Raw genomic sequence first — 16,155 nt, forward strand, 5'->3', positions numbered from 1 at the left:
TGCACCATCTCTCAGCCATGGAAGGACAGGAAGTTAGGAAAAGGTGGAGGGACGTCTCTGTAAATTAATTATGGTATTAGCACGTTAGAGAGGGATGACATAAGTTCAGGAAACCAAGATGTAGAAGCGGTTTGGGTTGAGATGAGGAAAGATAAAGGCGAGAATTCACTTGTGGGAGTGGTGTACAGGCCCCTAATTGTAGTTACATGGTAGGACAAAGTAGAAAAGAAGAGATCATGGGAGCTTTCTGGAAAGGTACAGCAATAATTGTGGGGGATTTTAATCTACATATAAACTGGAAAAAATCAGATTGGCAAAGATAGCTTAGATGAGGAGCTCATAGAATGTTTTCGGGATGGTTTCTTAGAACAGCACATTCTGGAACAAACCAGAGACCAGAGACCTGGCATCGAGCAACGAGACAAGATTAATTGATAACCTCATAGTGAAGGCACCCCTAGTGATCATACTATGATGGATTGAATTTTACATTCAGTTTGTGGAAGAAACAAGTGTGTCCAAAATTAGTATTTTAAACTTTAATAAGGGCAATTATGAGGGCATGAATGCGGAGCTAGCTAAAGTGAGCTGGCAAATTAAGTTAAGGGATAGGTTAATAGAGGTTCAGTGGCAAACTTTTAAAGGGACATTTCAGAATACACAGAATAGATTCTTTCCAATGAGAAAGAAAATTTCTAAGAAGAGGGCCCACCATCTGTGGTTAACAAAAAGCGTTAAAGACAGTATCAAACCTAAAGAAAAAGCACATATTTACGCAAAGACAGGTGGCAGGTCAGAAGATTGGAAAGAATATAAAGAACAGCAAGGAATGACAAGATTAATAAGGAGGGAAAAATTAGAGTATGGGAGAAAGCTGGCTAATAATATAAAGATGGATAGTAAGAGTTTCTATAAATATTTAAATAAGAAGAGTTAACAAAGTGAGTATTGGTCCTATAGAAAGTGCGTCTGGGGAAAATTACAATCACCAGGGAAGTGGTATTAAGCAAATTGGGGTTGCGGTCTGACAAATCCCCAGGTCCAATGGACTTTACCCTTAGGTCTTGAAAGAAGTGACAAGTGAGATGGTTGATATGTTGGTTATAATTTTCCAAAAGTCCCTAGATTCGGGGAAGACTCCATTAGATTGGAAAATAGCAAATGTAACTCCTTTATTCAAAAAAGTAGGGAGACGGAAAGCAGGAAATTACAGCCTAGTTCACCTACTATCTGTCATAGGGAAAATGTTAGATGCTATTATTGAAGATGTTGTAGCAGGACACTTAGAAAAATTCAAGGCAATCGGGCAGAGTCATCATAGTTTTTTTAAAGGGAAATCATGTTTAATCAATTTATTGGAGTTCTTTGAAGGAGTCACATGTGCTGTGGATAAAGGGGAACTGGCAGATGTGCGGTACTTAGATTTCCAGAAGGCATTTGATAAAGTGCCACATCAAAGTTTATTGCAGAAAACAAAAGCTTATTCTGTAGGGGGTAACATATTGGCTTGGATAGAAGGTTAGCTAGCTAACAAGAAGCAGAGTTGGCATAAATGGGTCTTTTTCTTGTTGGCAGGATATGACAAGTGGTGTGCAACAGGGATCAGTGCTGGGGCTTCAACTTTTTACAATTTATGTAAATGATTTGGATGAAGGGACTGAAGGAATGGTGGCTAAATTTGCTAATGACACGAAGGTAGGAAAGTAAACTATGAAGAGGACGTAAGGCTACAAAGTGACATAGATAGATTAAGTGAGTGGGCAAAGATCTGGCAAATGGAGTATAATGTGGACAAATCTGAAATTGCTCATTTTCGCAGGAAGAATAAAAAAGAAGCTTATTATCTAAATGGTGCAAGATTGTAGAGCTCTGAGATTCAGAGTGATCTGGGGGTCCTAGTGCATGAATCACAAAAGGTTAGTATGTAGGTACAGCTGGTAATTAGGAAAGTTAATATAATGTTATAGTTTATTTTGAGGGGAATTGATTGCAAAAGTAGGGAGATTATGCTTTAATTGTACAGGGCAATGGTAAGATTACATCTGGAATATTGTGTACACTACTGGTCTTTTTTTTTAAAGAACGGTGTAAATGAGTTAGAAGCAGTTCTGTGAAGGTTTATTAGACTAACATCTGGAATCGGCAGGCTGTCTTATGAGGAAAGGCTGGACAGGCTGGGCTTGTATCCACTGGAATTTAGAAGAGTAAGAGGCGACTTAATTGAAACCTTAAAGATCCTGAGGGGTCTTGTCAAGGTGGATGTGGAGAGGATGTTTCCTCTTGTGGGAGAATCTAGGACTAGGGGTCACTGTTTAAAAATTTTAAGACTGAGAGAAGAAATTTCTACACATCTCTAAGGGTTGTGTGACTTTGGAACTCTCTGCCTCATAAGGTGGTGGAGGCAGGGACATTGAATATTTTTAAGGCGGAAGTGGACAGATTCTTGTCAGGCAAATAAATCAAAGATTATCAGGGGTAGATGGGAATGTGGAATTTGAAACACAAACAGAGCAGCCATGATCTTATTGAGTGGTGGGCCAGGCTCAAGGAGCTTAATGGCCTAGTTCTACTTCACATGTTCCTATTCTGGAGTCACTGGCACTTGGCACTGGGAGTAACCCTAACATTACTGCCTTTTGATGTACTGTCTTTTAATCTCTTTCTTAGCTCTCTGAAACCATCTTTCTGGACCTCATCTCTGTTTCTTGATCCTGGTATGAGGGAGACAACTTACCATCCTGGACTCACGACCAAGGCTGCAGAAACACCTGTCTTTTCCCCTAACAACTGAATCCCCTACCACTCTTCCACTCTTCTTCCCCTCCTGTGCAGCTGAGCCACCCATGGTTCCACAGACTTAGCTCTGGCTGCATTCTCCAAAACAGGAAACTGGTTAGTGAGTGAGATAAACTCAGGGACTCCTGCATTACCTGCCTGGTCCTCCTATACTGTTGGGTAGTCATCCATTTCCTCTCTGCCTGCAGTCTCTAATCTTGCAGTGTGACCATTTCCCTAAACATGCTATCCACGTAGTTCTTCACCTCGTGGGTGTGCCACAGTGCCTCCAGCTGTTGCTCACATTCTGAACCAGAAGCTCAAGTTTCTGGAGCTGCTAACACCACCTGCACGTGTGATTGTCTAGGCCACAGGAAGCCTCCACAACTTCCCACGTGTCACAGGATGTGTGTTCCACGCAGTCATGCCTTAACTTTGCTTTACAGACTATTTTTTTTATAAACTGAAGTAGAATAGCTCACCAGCTACTTACTAATCAGTTCCTTCCCCTATGCCAACGTCACTTTTTATTGCTGACATCACATTTTGAACTCTGCCTGTGCCTGCTCCCACCAGCCACTTTTTATGCCCTGCTCAGCTCTCGCTCCTTCCTGCCACTGTCCAACTAGCTAATGACTTATTTTCTTCATGATTTTTTAAATTAATGCCTCTCCTCATCACCACTTAATGTACTGCTTTAAACCTTATTAATACAATAAACCTCACCACTTGAAAATAAAACAATAGATTCACCAGCTTCCTGCTTTCCTTTTGCTTGCGTCCCACCAATAAAGCTTTTCAAATACTTATAAACCTTACTGCTATTACTGAACGTTGGTAATACTTAATACACTTTACTGGTGGTAATAAACCGTACTTAAAAATAGAAGATAAGACTCACCAGCTGCTCACTTGTTAATATTTTGACGTTTGTTAACCTCCCAGTTGTTTAGATTCCGTCTCTAAGCAGCAGTATTCAGCAGCCAATCAACTTAAGGTTTTCCTGTAACGTCACTTCACTTTTTTTCAAATTTGGGCCGCTCCTGGACTTATGGCCAAAGGCAAATGCCATATGTCTCGCTCCTCAGGCTTTATTTATCTGCTCCAAGTCTGCATCTCCCACAGGGCTGCCTGACTCCCAAAAGGGATTTGCTATGGGTCTCACTTCTCAGGCTTTATTTATCACTCTGGTCTGTTTCTCTTGTAGGTCCCTCCTCTCTGCGCCTCTCCTCAAATGTTTGCTGTAGGCCTCACTCGTCAGGCTTTATTTATCTGCTCCCCGGTCTGTTTTCCGCCCCCCCCAGGTCAGCTCCTCTCTGCCTTTCCCCCAAAGGTAAGTGCTATGGGCCTCGCTCCCCGGGCTTTATTTGTCTGCTGCCCGGTCTTTGTTTCTTCCTCAGGTCCACCTCTTTCACCAAAGGTAAGTTGCATTAAAATACATCCAGCATTTAGTCCAGGGGATCTTAAGCTGTGGAGGAGAGAAGATTAGTGGGTGAAAAGATGGAAATGGATAATAAGCTCCAAGTGAGAGACTTGAAAAGCTGGATCTATGTTGTACTTAGCTCGGCTTACAGTGCAAGAAATAATGTCTAAAACAACATTTCAATTAACTTTATGTCAGAGGGAAATAAGCATTTAAACTGCTTGATAGCAGAATTGGCTAACTATAAAAGACGAAAGCAAAGTGTTGAGATGAAGTATCATTTGAAAGGTTATGGGGAGAAGGTGGGAAATTGGAGTTGACGCCGGAATGAGATCAGCCATGATCGTATTCAATGACGGGGCAGGCTGAATTGCCTACTCCTGCTCCTAGTTTTTATGTTCTTAATTATCCAGTTAATTTCTCAAACTTGTCAAAATGATCTTTTTGATCTTAACTATTTATTGTATTCATTTTACTGTTATGGGTTGTGCTCCAGAACTGCTTCATTACAAAGGGTTTTTGGCATTTTTCTCCCCTTAAGATGTCTTCCAACATCAGCTGCTTCCTAAAAAATTAAATGTGCCTATTCATAAAGCGATGTGCTGAGTATCAGCTGTATTGCAAAAATAGTCTTCAGTACAGTACTTGTCTGTTTTATCTTTTATAGTAGCAAATCTTAAAACAGATGAAGCAGTTGTTATGATTTAATGAATTTTCAACAGTGTATAATATTGTAAATACAGTAAATGGAAGCCATTCAAACTTGGATATGTTCTTTCTGTGAAAGACTTAATGTAAGATTTGAATTTGGTCTAATAGTCAATTGTTTTAATCAGTGATAAAGACTGTTCAATTGGATTATTTAAGTTAATAAACTCTGAAATTCCTTACTTTTATCTATTTACTTGGTAATTAGTAAATTGAAACTTTTATGACCATACTTTAGGTGCAGTTAGACCTGGACAATAGCCAGGCTTCGGCTGGCAAGTGGCAAATAGCATTCGTGCCACACATTGAACTGGACTAGCCATATAGATACTGTGCTTACAAGAGCAGGTCAGAGGCTAGGAATCCTGTGGCAAGTAACTCACCACCTGACTCCCCAAAGCCAGTCTACCATCTACAAGGCACAAGTTAGGAGTGTGATGGAATTCTCCCACTCGCCTGGATGAGTGCAGCTCCAACAACACTCAAAGCTTGACACCATCTAGGATAAAATTACAAGACTATGTCTCCAGGTGTGATGTCCAGTAGAGGCAAAGGCAGTAAAGGTCTCGGTAAAGGTGTGCTAAAAGGCACCGGAAAGTCCTCAGAGATAATCACTCCAGGGAATCACTAAACCTACCATTCGCTGCCTAGGTGAAGGCATTAAATGCATCTCTGGCCTCATTTACAAGGAAACTTGCAGGGTTCTCAAGGTCATCTTGGAAAATATCATCCAGGACAAAGCAGCCCACTTAATTGGCACCCCTTCCACAAACATTCACTCCCTCCACCACCAAACACTGGCAGCAGTGTGTAACATCTGCAGGATGCACTGCAGGAATTCACCAAGGCTCTTTAGACAGCACCTTCCAAACCCATGACTACTACCATCTAGAAGAACAAGGGCAGCAGATATACGGGAACACCACCACCTGAAAGTTCCCCTCCAAGTCACTCACCATCCTGATTTGGAAATATATCACCATTCCTTCACTCTCACTGGGTCAGATTTCTGGAACTCACTCCCTAACAGCACTGTAGGTGTACCTACACTGCATGGGTTCAAGAAGGCAGCTCACTGCCACTTTCTCGAGGACAGTTAAGAATGTGTGATAAATGCTGGCCTAGCCAGCAACACCCTCATCCTGTAAATGAATTTTTTTTAAAAAGCAACATCAAGGAACGGGCAAACTTGAGCTATCAGGAGGCATTGAGGACAACTTAACGTAGAAGCAACTGGCGCAACATTACATCCACCCTTTGCAAGAAGAAGGAATTTTGGAACTTGGGGGGATGTGGGGGGAATAGTTAGGAGCGGGGAGTCGGTGGGTGATGAACAAGTAGGGCAAGACAAATTGTATTGTCAGTTTTGGACAAATTCGAATTGTCATGTTAATCTTGGGAGATTGGTAAAGAGAACATTGAAAAGCTGAGCTGAAGGTGAAGGAAATACTGAAGGTTTTCAAAGGGGCTGGAGGTAAGGATAACTGGGGTGGTGGAGTAGTTACTGTGATGGATGGAATATGGAATTCAAAGCTCATTTCAGCATATGTTAAGCAGCATGCTACAGACAGAGCTCTGCAGCCCTGCCACATCTAGTCATGAATCATAGAATGGAACCATACAGTTGGTGGTTGACCGTTAAAAAAAACTAAAGGGAGAGGGAGAAGGAGGCTCTTTGAACATCTCTATTCTGAACCTCGGTGCAAATGACAAGGCTGAAGCTTTTGCAGCTATCTCCAGACAGAAGTGCCAAGTGGCACATCCACCATGCTACCTCCTGATGTCCACAGCATCTCAGATGCCATTCTTATTTAATTCACTGCATGATATTAAAAAATGGCTGAGCACAAAGTATACAGAAAAGGCTGTGGGCCTTGGTGTAACATCCCAGTTGTAGTGCTGAAGACTTGTGTTCTAGAACTAGCTGGAACCTTAGCCAAGCTGTTTCAGTGCAGCTAGAAGACTGGCAACTATCTGACGATGTGAAAAATTGCTCTACAAAAACAAGGACAAATCCGATCCGGCCAATTACTGCCCCTTCAATCTACTCTTGCCTTTCATCACTTTGCTGATGACTGTAGTCAGCAGTACTATCAAGTGGAACCAGCAATCAGCTGCTCACTGATGCTCAGTTTGGTTTCCTCCAGGATCATTGACTCCAGAGCTCATCATAACCTTGGTCTTAGGCCCAACCATCTGCAGCTGCTTCATCAGTGACCTTCTCTCCATCCATCGTAAGGTCAGAACTGAGGGTGCTTGTTGATTGCGTATTGTTCGGTCACATTCATAACTCCTCAGATAGTGAAGCAGTTCATGCCTGCACGCAGCAAGACTTGAAAAAACTTCAGACTTGTGCTAATTAGTGGCAAGTAGCATTTGTGCCACGCAATAGCCATCTCCAAGATGGAATCCAACCAACTTACCTTAACATTGAAAGGTGTTACCATTGCTCAACCCCCCGATCATCAACATTCTGAGCAATATTATTGACCATAAATTTAACTGGATCAGACATATAAATACTGTGGCTACAAGGATAAGTCAGAGGCTAGGAATTCTGTGGTGAGTAAACCACCTCCTGCCTCCCCAAAGTCTGTCTACTGTCCACAAGGCACAAGTCAGGAGTATAATGGAATATTCTTAACTTGCCTGAGTGAGTGCCGTCCAACAACATTCTAAGCTCGACACCATCCAGGACAAAACAGTCCATTTGATCAACACCCCATCCATCCACCACTTTAAACATTCGCACTCTCCACCACTTGTGCACAATGTGTACCATATACAAGATGTGCTGCAGCAACTTACCAAAGCTCCTTTGACAGCACCCTCCAAACCTGGGACCTTGACCATCTGGAAGAATAAGGGAAGCAGTTGCATGGGAACATCACCTGCAAATTCCCTCCAAGCCACACACCATTCCTTAACTTTCACTGGGTTGAAATCCTGGCGCTTCCTCCCTGACAGCACTGTGGGTGTACCTACACCACATGGACTGCAAGGGTTAATGAAGGCAGGGATGGGCAATAAATGACACTTACATCATATGGACAAATTTTTAAAAACATGTTGATGCTCTTTGCATGTTTTGGTTTGTAGTATTTGCAAACTTTATTAAACCTGTATCTATTATACTATACTATTTGTTCTGATCACACTTGTTTCTATAAGATGCTGCCCATTAAAATGGATGGGCAACTTTCACAAGATGCCAGCTAGGAGTTACGCAAATGATTCTTGTTCTCTTCATTGTTCAATTGTTTTGCCACTTTTAATCATTATCTGGATTCCTTTTTTCACTTCTAGCCATTGCTTGTTTCTTTCTTTCCAGTTGTGGTTAATGAATGTCTACTTAACAGATTTCTTACTATTCTGTGATCATCTCTCTCTCTAGGTGGTGACACCTGTGATTGGCTCCTATCTAGTGGCCGATTCCTTGGTGAAAATGTGTGGCAACCTCATGGCTGCATGATGCATAAATACAAAATCAGGCAAGTGACTTTGAAATATTTCAAAGAGTCATTATGGCACATAAATCTCTGCATTTCTATGTGGATTGTAGCATTAATGCAAGTAAAGATGATGCAGTGTCTTATTTGCTCAGCACTTTAATAGGATGTGTGAAAATGATGTGCCTGAGATTCTCCATATTGTCCATCTAATTCTTTCATTCCATTCTTCTAATTGCAGAATATTTTAATTGCTTTAAATTTAGGGAGGAGCAGATATTTTAAACAAAAAGCTGAAGTTCTTTCTGCGTAGGAATGTGAATGTTAGCTACCATGACATTATCTGATCAGATTGAAGGCTTACCTGTGCCTCCACGAGGCTTGCTCTTTCCCTTCTGTGGATTCGTTTTTAAATACTTTTAATTTTCATGGTGGCTGGTTTTCAAAGTCAAGGGATATTGTACTTTAAACATTATTTCTTTACTAGAAAATCATTTTTGTTTTCTCATTTGTAGGAAGTGTTTTAAAATAATAACTGATACAAACGCACTGAAGTTTTGCCTGTACTATTCAAGCTAGCAGTGTTTTACTGATTTTACTGGTTTGTTTATTACTTCATAAAATATGTGGTTCTGCTCCAAACAGATCAAATGAATGGTTTTAAACTAAGCTACTGGCATGTGCCCCTTCAGTGTATTCATTTTAAGTATACTTCTGAAAAAATAGTGGTTGTACTCTCTAAGGAAGTGCAAACTATCCCTGTGTTGTGGAATACACAATGGAGGATTTCTAACTCCCATTTTGCAAATTTACAAGCCAGCAAAGGGCGAGAGAGCTCGGTGTGATTCCGTTCTGTGCCTGATGTCCAGTGATTCTCTATTGGAAAGTACTTATATGGACAAAGGCGAGAGCAGGATTGTGCATTCAGGTGTGCTCTGAAAGTCTGACCTGCCAACAAAAATCTTTTTCGGCTTGTGAAGAATGGTCAAGTGGGTAAATTATTGAAGGGTGGTTGATGCTGGCAGAGCTATAACCTAGGTAGTGTAGCTTTAGAAAAGGGAATTAAGCAGGAAGCAAGTTGGATGAAAAATTCCAATAGACACGAAAATAAATGGCATTATCTTATTGGTTCAAATTTTTCAAGATTTTTTGGATCATTCATGGGATGTGGGCTTTGTGGCTGGGCCAGCATTTATTGCCCATCCCTAATTGCCCTTGAGAAGGTGGTGGTGAGCTGCCATCTTGAACCACTGCAGTCAATGTGGTGTAGGTACACCCACAGCGCTGTTAGGAAGGAGTTCCAGGCTTTTGACCCAGCGACTGTGAAGGAACGGTGGAATGGTGATATATTTCCAAGTCAGGATGGTGAGTGACTTAGAGGGGAACTACCAGGTGGTGGTGTTCCTATCTATCTGTTGCCCTTGTCTTTCTAGATGGTAGTAGTTGTGGGTCTGGAAGGTGCTGTCTAAGGAGCCTTGGTGAATTCCTGCAGTGCATCTTGTAGTTGGTACACACTGCTGCTACTGTGCGTCGGTGGTGGAGGGAATGAATGTTTGGATGTGGTGCCAATCAAGCGGGCTGCTTTGTCCTGGATGGTGTCAAGCTTCTTGAGTATTGTGGGAGCTGCACTCATTCAGGTAAGTGGGGAGTATTCCATCACACTCCTGACTTGTGCTTTGTAGATGGAGGACATGTTTTGGGGAGACATGGGGTGGGTTACTCATCACACAATTCCTAGCCTTTGACCTGCTCTTGTAGCCACAATATTTATATGGCTAGTCCAGTTCAGTTTCTGGTCAATAGTAACTGCCAGGATGTTGATAGTTGGAGATTCAGTGATGGTAATGCCATTGAACATCAAGAGGCAATGCTTGGATTCCCTCTTGTTGGAGATGGTCATTCCCTGACACTTGTGTGTTGTGGATGTTACTTGCCACTTGTTAGCCTAAGCCTGGATATTGTCCAGGTCTTGCTGCCTTTGGACATGGACTGCTTCAGTATCTGAGAAGTTGCGAATGGTGCTGAACATGGTGCATCATCAGCGAACGTCCCCACTTCTGACCTTATGATGGAAGTAAGGTCATTGATGAAGCAGCTGAAGATGGTTGGGCCAAGGACACTACCCTGAAGAATTCCTGCAGTGATGTCCTGGAGCTCAGATGACTGACCTCCAACAACCACAATGATCTTCCTTTGTGCTAGATATGACTCCAACCAATCTTCCCCCTGATTCCCATTGACTCCAGTTTTGCTAGGGCTCCTTAATGCCACACTCAGTCAAATGCGGCCTTGATGTCAAGGGCAGTCACTTTTACCTCACCGCTTGAGAGACGGCTTTGCAGAACACCTGCGGTCTGTCCGCAAGAATGACCCAAACCTCCCTGTCGCTTGCTATTTTAACACTCCACTCTGCTCTCTTGCCCACATGTCTGTCCTGGGCTTGCTGCATTGTTCCAGTGAAGCCCAACGCAAACTGGAGGAACAACACCTCATCTTCCGACTAGGCACTTTACAGCCTTCTGGACTGAATATTGAATTCAACAACTTCAGGTCTTGAGCTCCCTCCTCCATCCCCACCCCCTTTCTGTTTCTTCCCCCTTCCTTTTGTTTTTTTTCCAATAATTATATAGATTTTTCTTTTCCCACCTATTTCCATTATTTTTAAATATTTTTAAATCTTTTATGCTTCCCCCACCCCCACTAGAGCTATACCTTGAGTGCCCTACCATCCATTCTTAATTAGCACATTCGTTTAGATAATATCACCAACTTTAACACCCATGTGTTCTTTTGTTCTGTTGTCTGTGACATCTTTTGATGATCTGCTTCTATCTCTGCTTGTTTGTCCCTACAACCACACCAACCCCCTCCACTTCTCTCCTCCAACCCAAACACCTCCCCCCCCCCCCCCGGCCCCCCCCACCGCGCACACACACCTTAAACCAGCTTATATTTCATCCCTTTCTTGGATTCACTCAAGTTCTGTCGAAGGGTCATGAGGACTCGAAACGTCAATTCTTTTCTTCTCCGCTGATGCTGCCAGACCTGCTGAGTTTTTTCCAGGTAATTCCATTTTTGTTTCGGATTTCCAGCATCCGCTGTTTTTTTGTTTTTGTCAAAGAGATGTACACAGGTGCCAGATCCCCTGTAGAGGGTGGTGTGCTGTTTTGGAATACTCATCACTAAGTTTCAGTGCAAAAGCTCTTAGGAAGTCTGCAGGCAAGTGAAATGTAATGAATAGCTAGTGCCCTTCGTTTGCTGCTGACCCCAAAAGCCAAATAAGTGATTCAAAAAGGTTCTTTCCTTATTTTCATGTGCAACATTATCCCATTTGCTTTTAAAGGGCATCCATTGTTCATGACTACCCTTTTATCTAATATAATTATAAAAGCTTGTATTTCTCCCAGTCTTTTGGGACAGAATTTCACACTCCCTCCCCCCACAACACCAGGTTTTAAAGTGGTGGGGGAGCATGAAATTGAATGAACAAGATTCCCTTCGGGTCCCTGCCCGCCCGAATCATGCAGAATTTTACGATGAGGTGTGCAAGACCTTGGATGGGAAGCCTGCCTTTGCCTCAATTGAGGCCCTTTAGTGGTCAGTTAATGGCCGCTTAAGGGCTGTTTCCCATCCAGCCTCAATTTTTAGACTGGCAAGAGGATGTACCTGGCATTGGGGAAGTCTGAAATAAGACTGGTTCTAGATCTCAGACAGGAAGGGGATGGAGTACCTTCATCAGAAGTTCCCTTCTGACTGTGAGTGCCACCGCCCCACCCCATCCCAAGGTCCAGTGGCTGCTGGACCTTTGACATCCCATCTCACCAGCCCCCCCCCCCCCCCCCCCCCCCCCCCCCCCCCCCCCCCCCACCCCCCCGCCGCCCTTGGAGAGCTCTCTTTTTTGGCACTATTATATGACCTTGCCTTTATATTGTGTGTCACCTGTTTGGTCAACTATAGGTAGTCTTATGTGATGAGTAGAACTCTTTCTCCCTATGGCTATATGCTGGTCCTGAATTGAGCCTAGTTGATTTTTGAATGCTTCCCATCGTTCAACCGTAATTTCAGCCGATAAGTTTGACCAGTTCTGTCATCAGTCTGTGCCTCATTCATTTAAAGTTAGCCATATCAAAAGCTAAGTTTCTCCTTTTTAAGCCTTATGTTTAATGTGATCTTGATTTCTGAATCTTTGACTGCTATTTACTATTGTACAGATAAGTTGGTAGCACTCTTGCCATTTGAGTCACAAGGCTCTGGGTTCAAGTCTCACTACAGGGCTTAATCACAGAAATCAAAGGTGAGGCAGTGTTGCACTGTTGGAGGAGCCATCTTTTTGACGTGACGTTAAACTGAGTCCCCATCTGTCTGCCCGGGTGGGTGTAAAAGATCTTATGGTACTAGTTTAAAGGGGAGCAGGGGAGCTCTCCCCAGTGCCTTGGCTAATATTTTTCCTCAATCAACACCACAAGACAGATTATGTGGTAATAATTATGTGGGAGTTTGCTGTGTGCTATTGGCTGCTGCTTTTTCTACATTACAACAGTGACTAAAATTCAAAAGTACTTCATTGGCTGTAAGGCACTTTGTAACGTGTAATGGTCATGAAAAGTACTATAAAAATGCAAGTTTTTCTTTCTTTTATAATCTTCAAGCTTATTCCTGATGATGAATTCCATTATTTAATGCAAGTAAGATTTCTAGCATTGTTTTTCCGAATATTGGCAACCCGTTGACCTGCTTTCACTCTGCCAATATCTCTCCTGCTCCAAGTGACTTCCTCATAATAGTTAATCCCATCGTGGATCTCCTTTCTAATCTTTCAACGCTCTGGGATAAATGCAGCATTGTGTATTTTGATTAATGACATTTGTTTTGAGCTGACTTCTCGTGTGCATGTCATTAATATTGAAGCTGTCTAGCTCTTTATGAAGAAGGCATTTTTTAAATTTATTCACGGGATGTGGGCTTTGCTAGCTGGGCCAGCATTTATTGTCCATTCGTAGTTGCCCTTGAGAACATGGTGGTGAGCTGCCTTCTTGAACTGCTGCAGTCCATGTGGTATAGGTACACCCACAGTGCTGTTAGGAAGGACGTCCCAGGATTTTGACCCAGTGACAGTGAAGGAATGGTGATTATATTTCCAAGTCAGGATGGTGAATGGCTTGGAGGGGAACTTCCAGGTGATGGTGTTCCCATCTATCTACTGCCCTTGTCCTTCTAGATATTAGTGGCTGTGGGTTTGGAAGGTGCTGCCTAAGAAGCTTTGGTGAATCCCTGCAGTGCATCTTGTAGATGGTACACACTGCTGCTACTGTGCGTTGGTGGTGGAGGGAGTGAATGTTTGTGGATGTGGTGCCAATCAAGTGGGCTGCTTTGTCCTGGATGGTGTCAAGCTTCTTGACTGTTATGGGAGTTGCACTCATCCAGACAAGTGGGAAGTATTCCATTACACTCCTGACCTGTGCCTTGTTTGATGGTGGACAGGATTTGGGGAGTCAAGAGGTGAGTTGCTCATCGCAATATTCCTAGCCTCAATTTCTATGCCTGTTCTTCCCTGATGAATACTTTTTGGAAATCCATATTATCTATATCTAGTAATTTTCCTTTTTCTAACTCCTATTTCTGCTAAGAATTCTGAGGTTAGTCAAACAGAACTTGACTTTTAGAAACCTATGCTGAGTAGCGCTGATTAACTGTTACTCAGAATGCCTACTAATTTCATACAGACTTTTATCATTTTACCAGTAATTGAAGTAAGATTTACTGGTCTATAATTTCCTGTTTTATCCCTGTCTCATTTTTTGGGAGAGGGAAAATTTTAATCTGAGGTCCCAGGATTTCTTCCTCGCTTCTTTCTGGATCCTTGGATGTAAACCTTCAAGTCAGGGTGCCTTATCTGTCTTAATTTAGAATAACTTCTTTAGTACTACTACTCTTTGAATAATAACTGTTCTGCCTCGGTTCTGCGATCCTAATATCCACAACCTCTGTGGAAACCAAGGCAAAATACTGTCCGTAGTACAGCTGCATTCTCTCAATCTCCATTACGTTTATCTCCTTTGTCTCATAGCAGTTCTGCCCTGGCCTTGATTATCTTGCCATTAATGTGTCTATTTTGGCCTTTGTCTAGTCGTTTCTTGATTTATAATGTAGCTGGAATGTTCTGTTCCAAATACTGTTTGCATGCAAAATTATTATAACTGTGAATGTAACAGGAAATATGGGGGTGTGTGTGTTTTTTAGTTCAAATGTACTAATTTTTATTACTTCCCTGTTTAACTTGTAACTTTTTTTCTTTCCTTCAGCGAAGTAAAGAGCTGTCTTATGAACAAATACATAACTTTTGTAGGGGATTCCAGAATTCGGCAGCTGTTCTACTCTTTCATTAAAATTATAAATTCTGGCATTAAAGAAGAAGGTAACAAGGTACGAATTTGTTCTTTTTTACTTTGGTTTAGACTGTGTGAATATTAGAGGGCAGGGTTTGCACTAGGAAATTTAATTGCCACCATATTGTAAATAAAAACACTCACACTCTAGAGCTTTGCACTTGATATGAGCTTATGAGTTTTTCAGAATGATGTAACTTAGTACAGCTCCAGCATTAAGTAAATAAACCAAAAAGTTTTACATTTAAAAACGGGTTTCATGATTGATAGTTAAAGTTGAAATGAGTACCTGTGTGTTTTCTGTATACTATAATATTTAATTGTGTTATAGTAATGCAACTAATCAAGAGCAACTTGAATTTATATAGTGCTTTTAATATAGTAAAATGTCTCAAGACACTTCAGTGGTGTTACTAAACAAAATTTGACACTGAGCCCCATAGATATTTGGGCAGATGACGAAAAGCTTGGTCAAAGAGCTTTTGGAGGAGCAAAAGGTAGAGAGACAGAGAGGTGTAAGGAGGGAATTACAGAGCTTGGAGCATGGCTGAAGGCACGTCTGCCAAACATGGAGTGATTAAAATCTGGGACGCTCAAGAGACATTAACTGAAAGAGCACCAAGATCTTGGAGGGTTATAGGGCTAAAAGACATTACAGAAAAAAGGGGTAGGCCAAGGACGGATTTGAAAATAAGAATGAGAATTTTAAAATCAAGGTGTTGCTTAACCAGGAGCCAATGTAGGTCAGTGAGCAGAGGGATGATGGGTGACCAGTATATGGTTTGAGTTAAGACATGAGCAGCAGAGTTTTGGATGCCCTTAAGTTTATGGAGGGGAGAATGCGGAGGCCAGGTAGGAATTCATTGCAGTCTACAGGTAACGAGGTATAATCGCAGCAGATGAACTGAGGCACAGGTGGAGCCAGGTGATCTTATGGAGATGGAAACAACATATGATTGCTGAAAGCAAAGAAATGAGAGTAGTGGGCAGCAATGGAAGGCCCTGTGATGTAACTGTAGTATTTCCAAGCATGAAAATTTTATTCAGAAGATATGTTGACAGTTCCCTGACTACTCTTGAGTAAGGAAAGAACTTAAAATTTCATGTTTCAGAGTTTGAATTTTACATTTGTTGTGCTTGGTCAAAATTCAGACTCCGTGGGCTGGATTTAATACTGGTGGGCTTGAAGGCATGGGGCACATTATATCCAGCGGGCGCCCACCCATCACTGCTCCCACTGCAAATTTCCCAGCGGCAGGTGTAGTGTCAGGTGGCAGTGAGCCAGTTGAGGCCCTTAAGTCGGTAATTAAGAACATGAGAAATAGGAGCGGAAGTAGGCCATTCAGCTCCTGAAGCCTGCTCCACTATTCAATAAGATCAATTCACCTTCCTGTCTACCACCCAATAATCTTAG

The 16,155-nt window shown here is 42.1% G+C and overlaps 1 protein-coding gene across 1 annotated transcript in view; it reads left to right on the forward strand.

Moving 5' to 3' along the window:
- The window catches only part of casd1 (CAS1 domain containing 1), a 125,716-nt gene that overhangs the window by 21,230 nt on the left and 88,331 nt on the right, over positions 1–16,155 (forward strand). Inside the window, exons 3-4 of the mRNA XM_041183518.1 lie at positions 8,301–8,397; positions 14,658–14,778. Of these exons, the coding sequence (XP_041039452.1) occupies positions 8,301–8,397; positions 14,658–14,778 (218 nt within the window). The remainder of the gene's footprint in view (positions 1–8,300; positions 8,398–14,657; positions 14,779–16,155) is intronic.

The sequence above is a fragment of the Carcharodon carcharias genome, chromosome 3, assembly GCF_017639515.1.
Source record: "Carcharodon carcharias isolate sCarCar2 chromosome 3, sCarCar2.pri, whole genome shotgun sequence".
Classification (NCBI taxonomy): Eukaryota; Metazoa; Chordata; class Chondrichthyes; order Lamniformes; family Lamnidae; genus Carcharodon; species Carcharodon carcharias.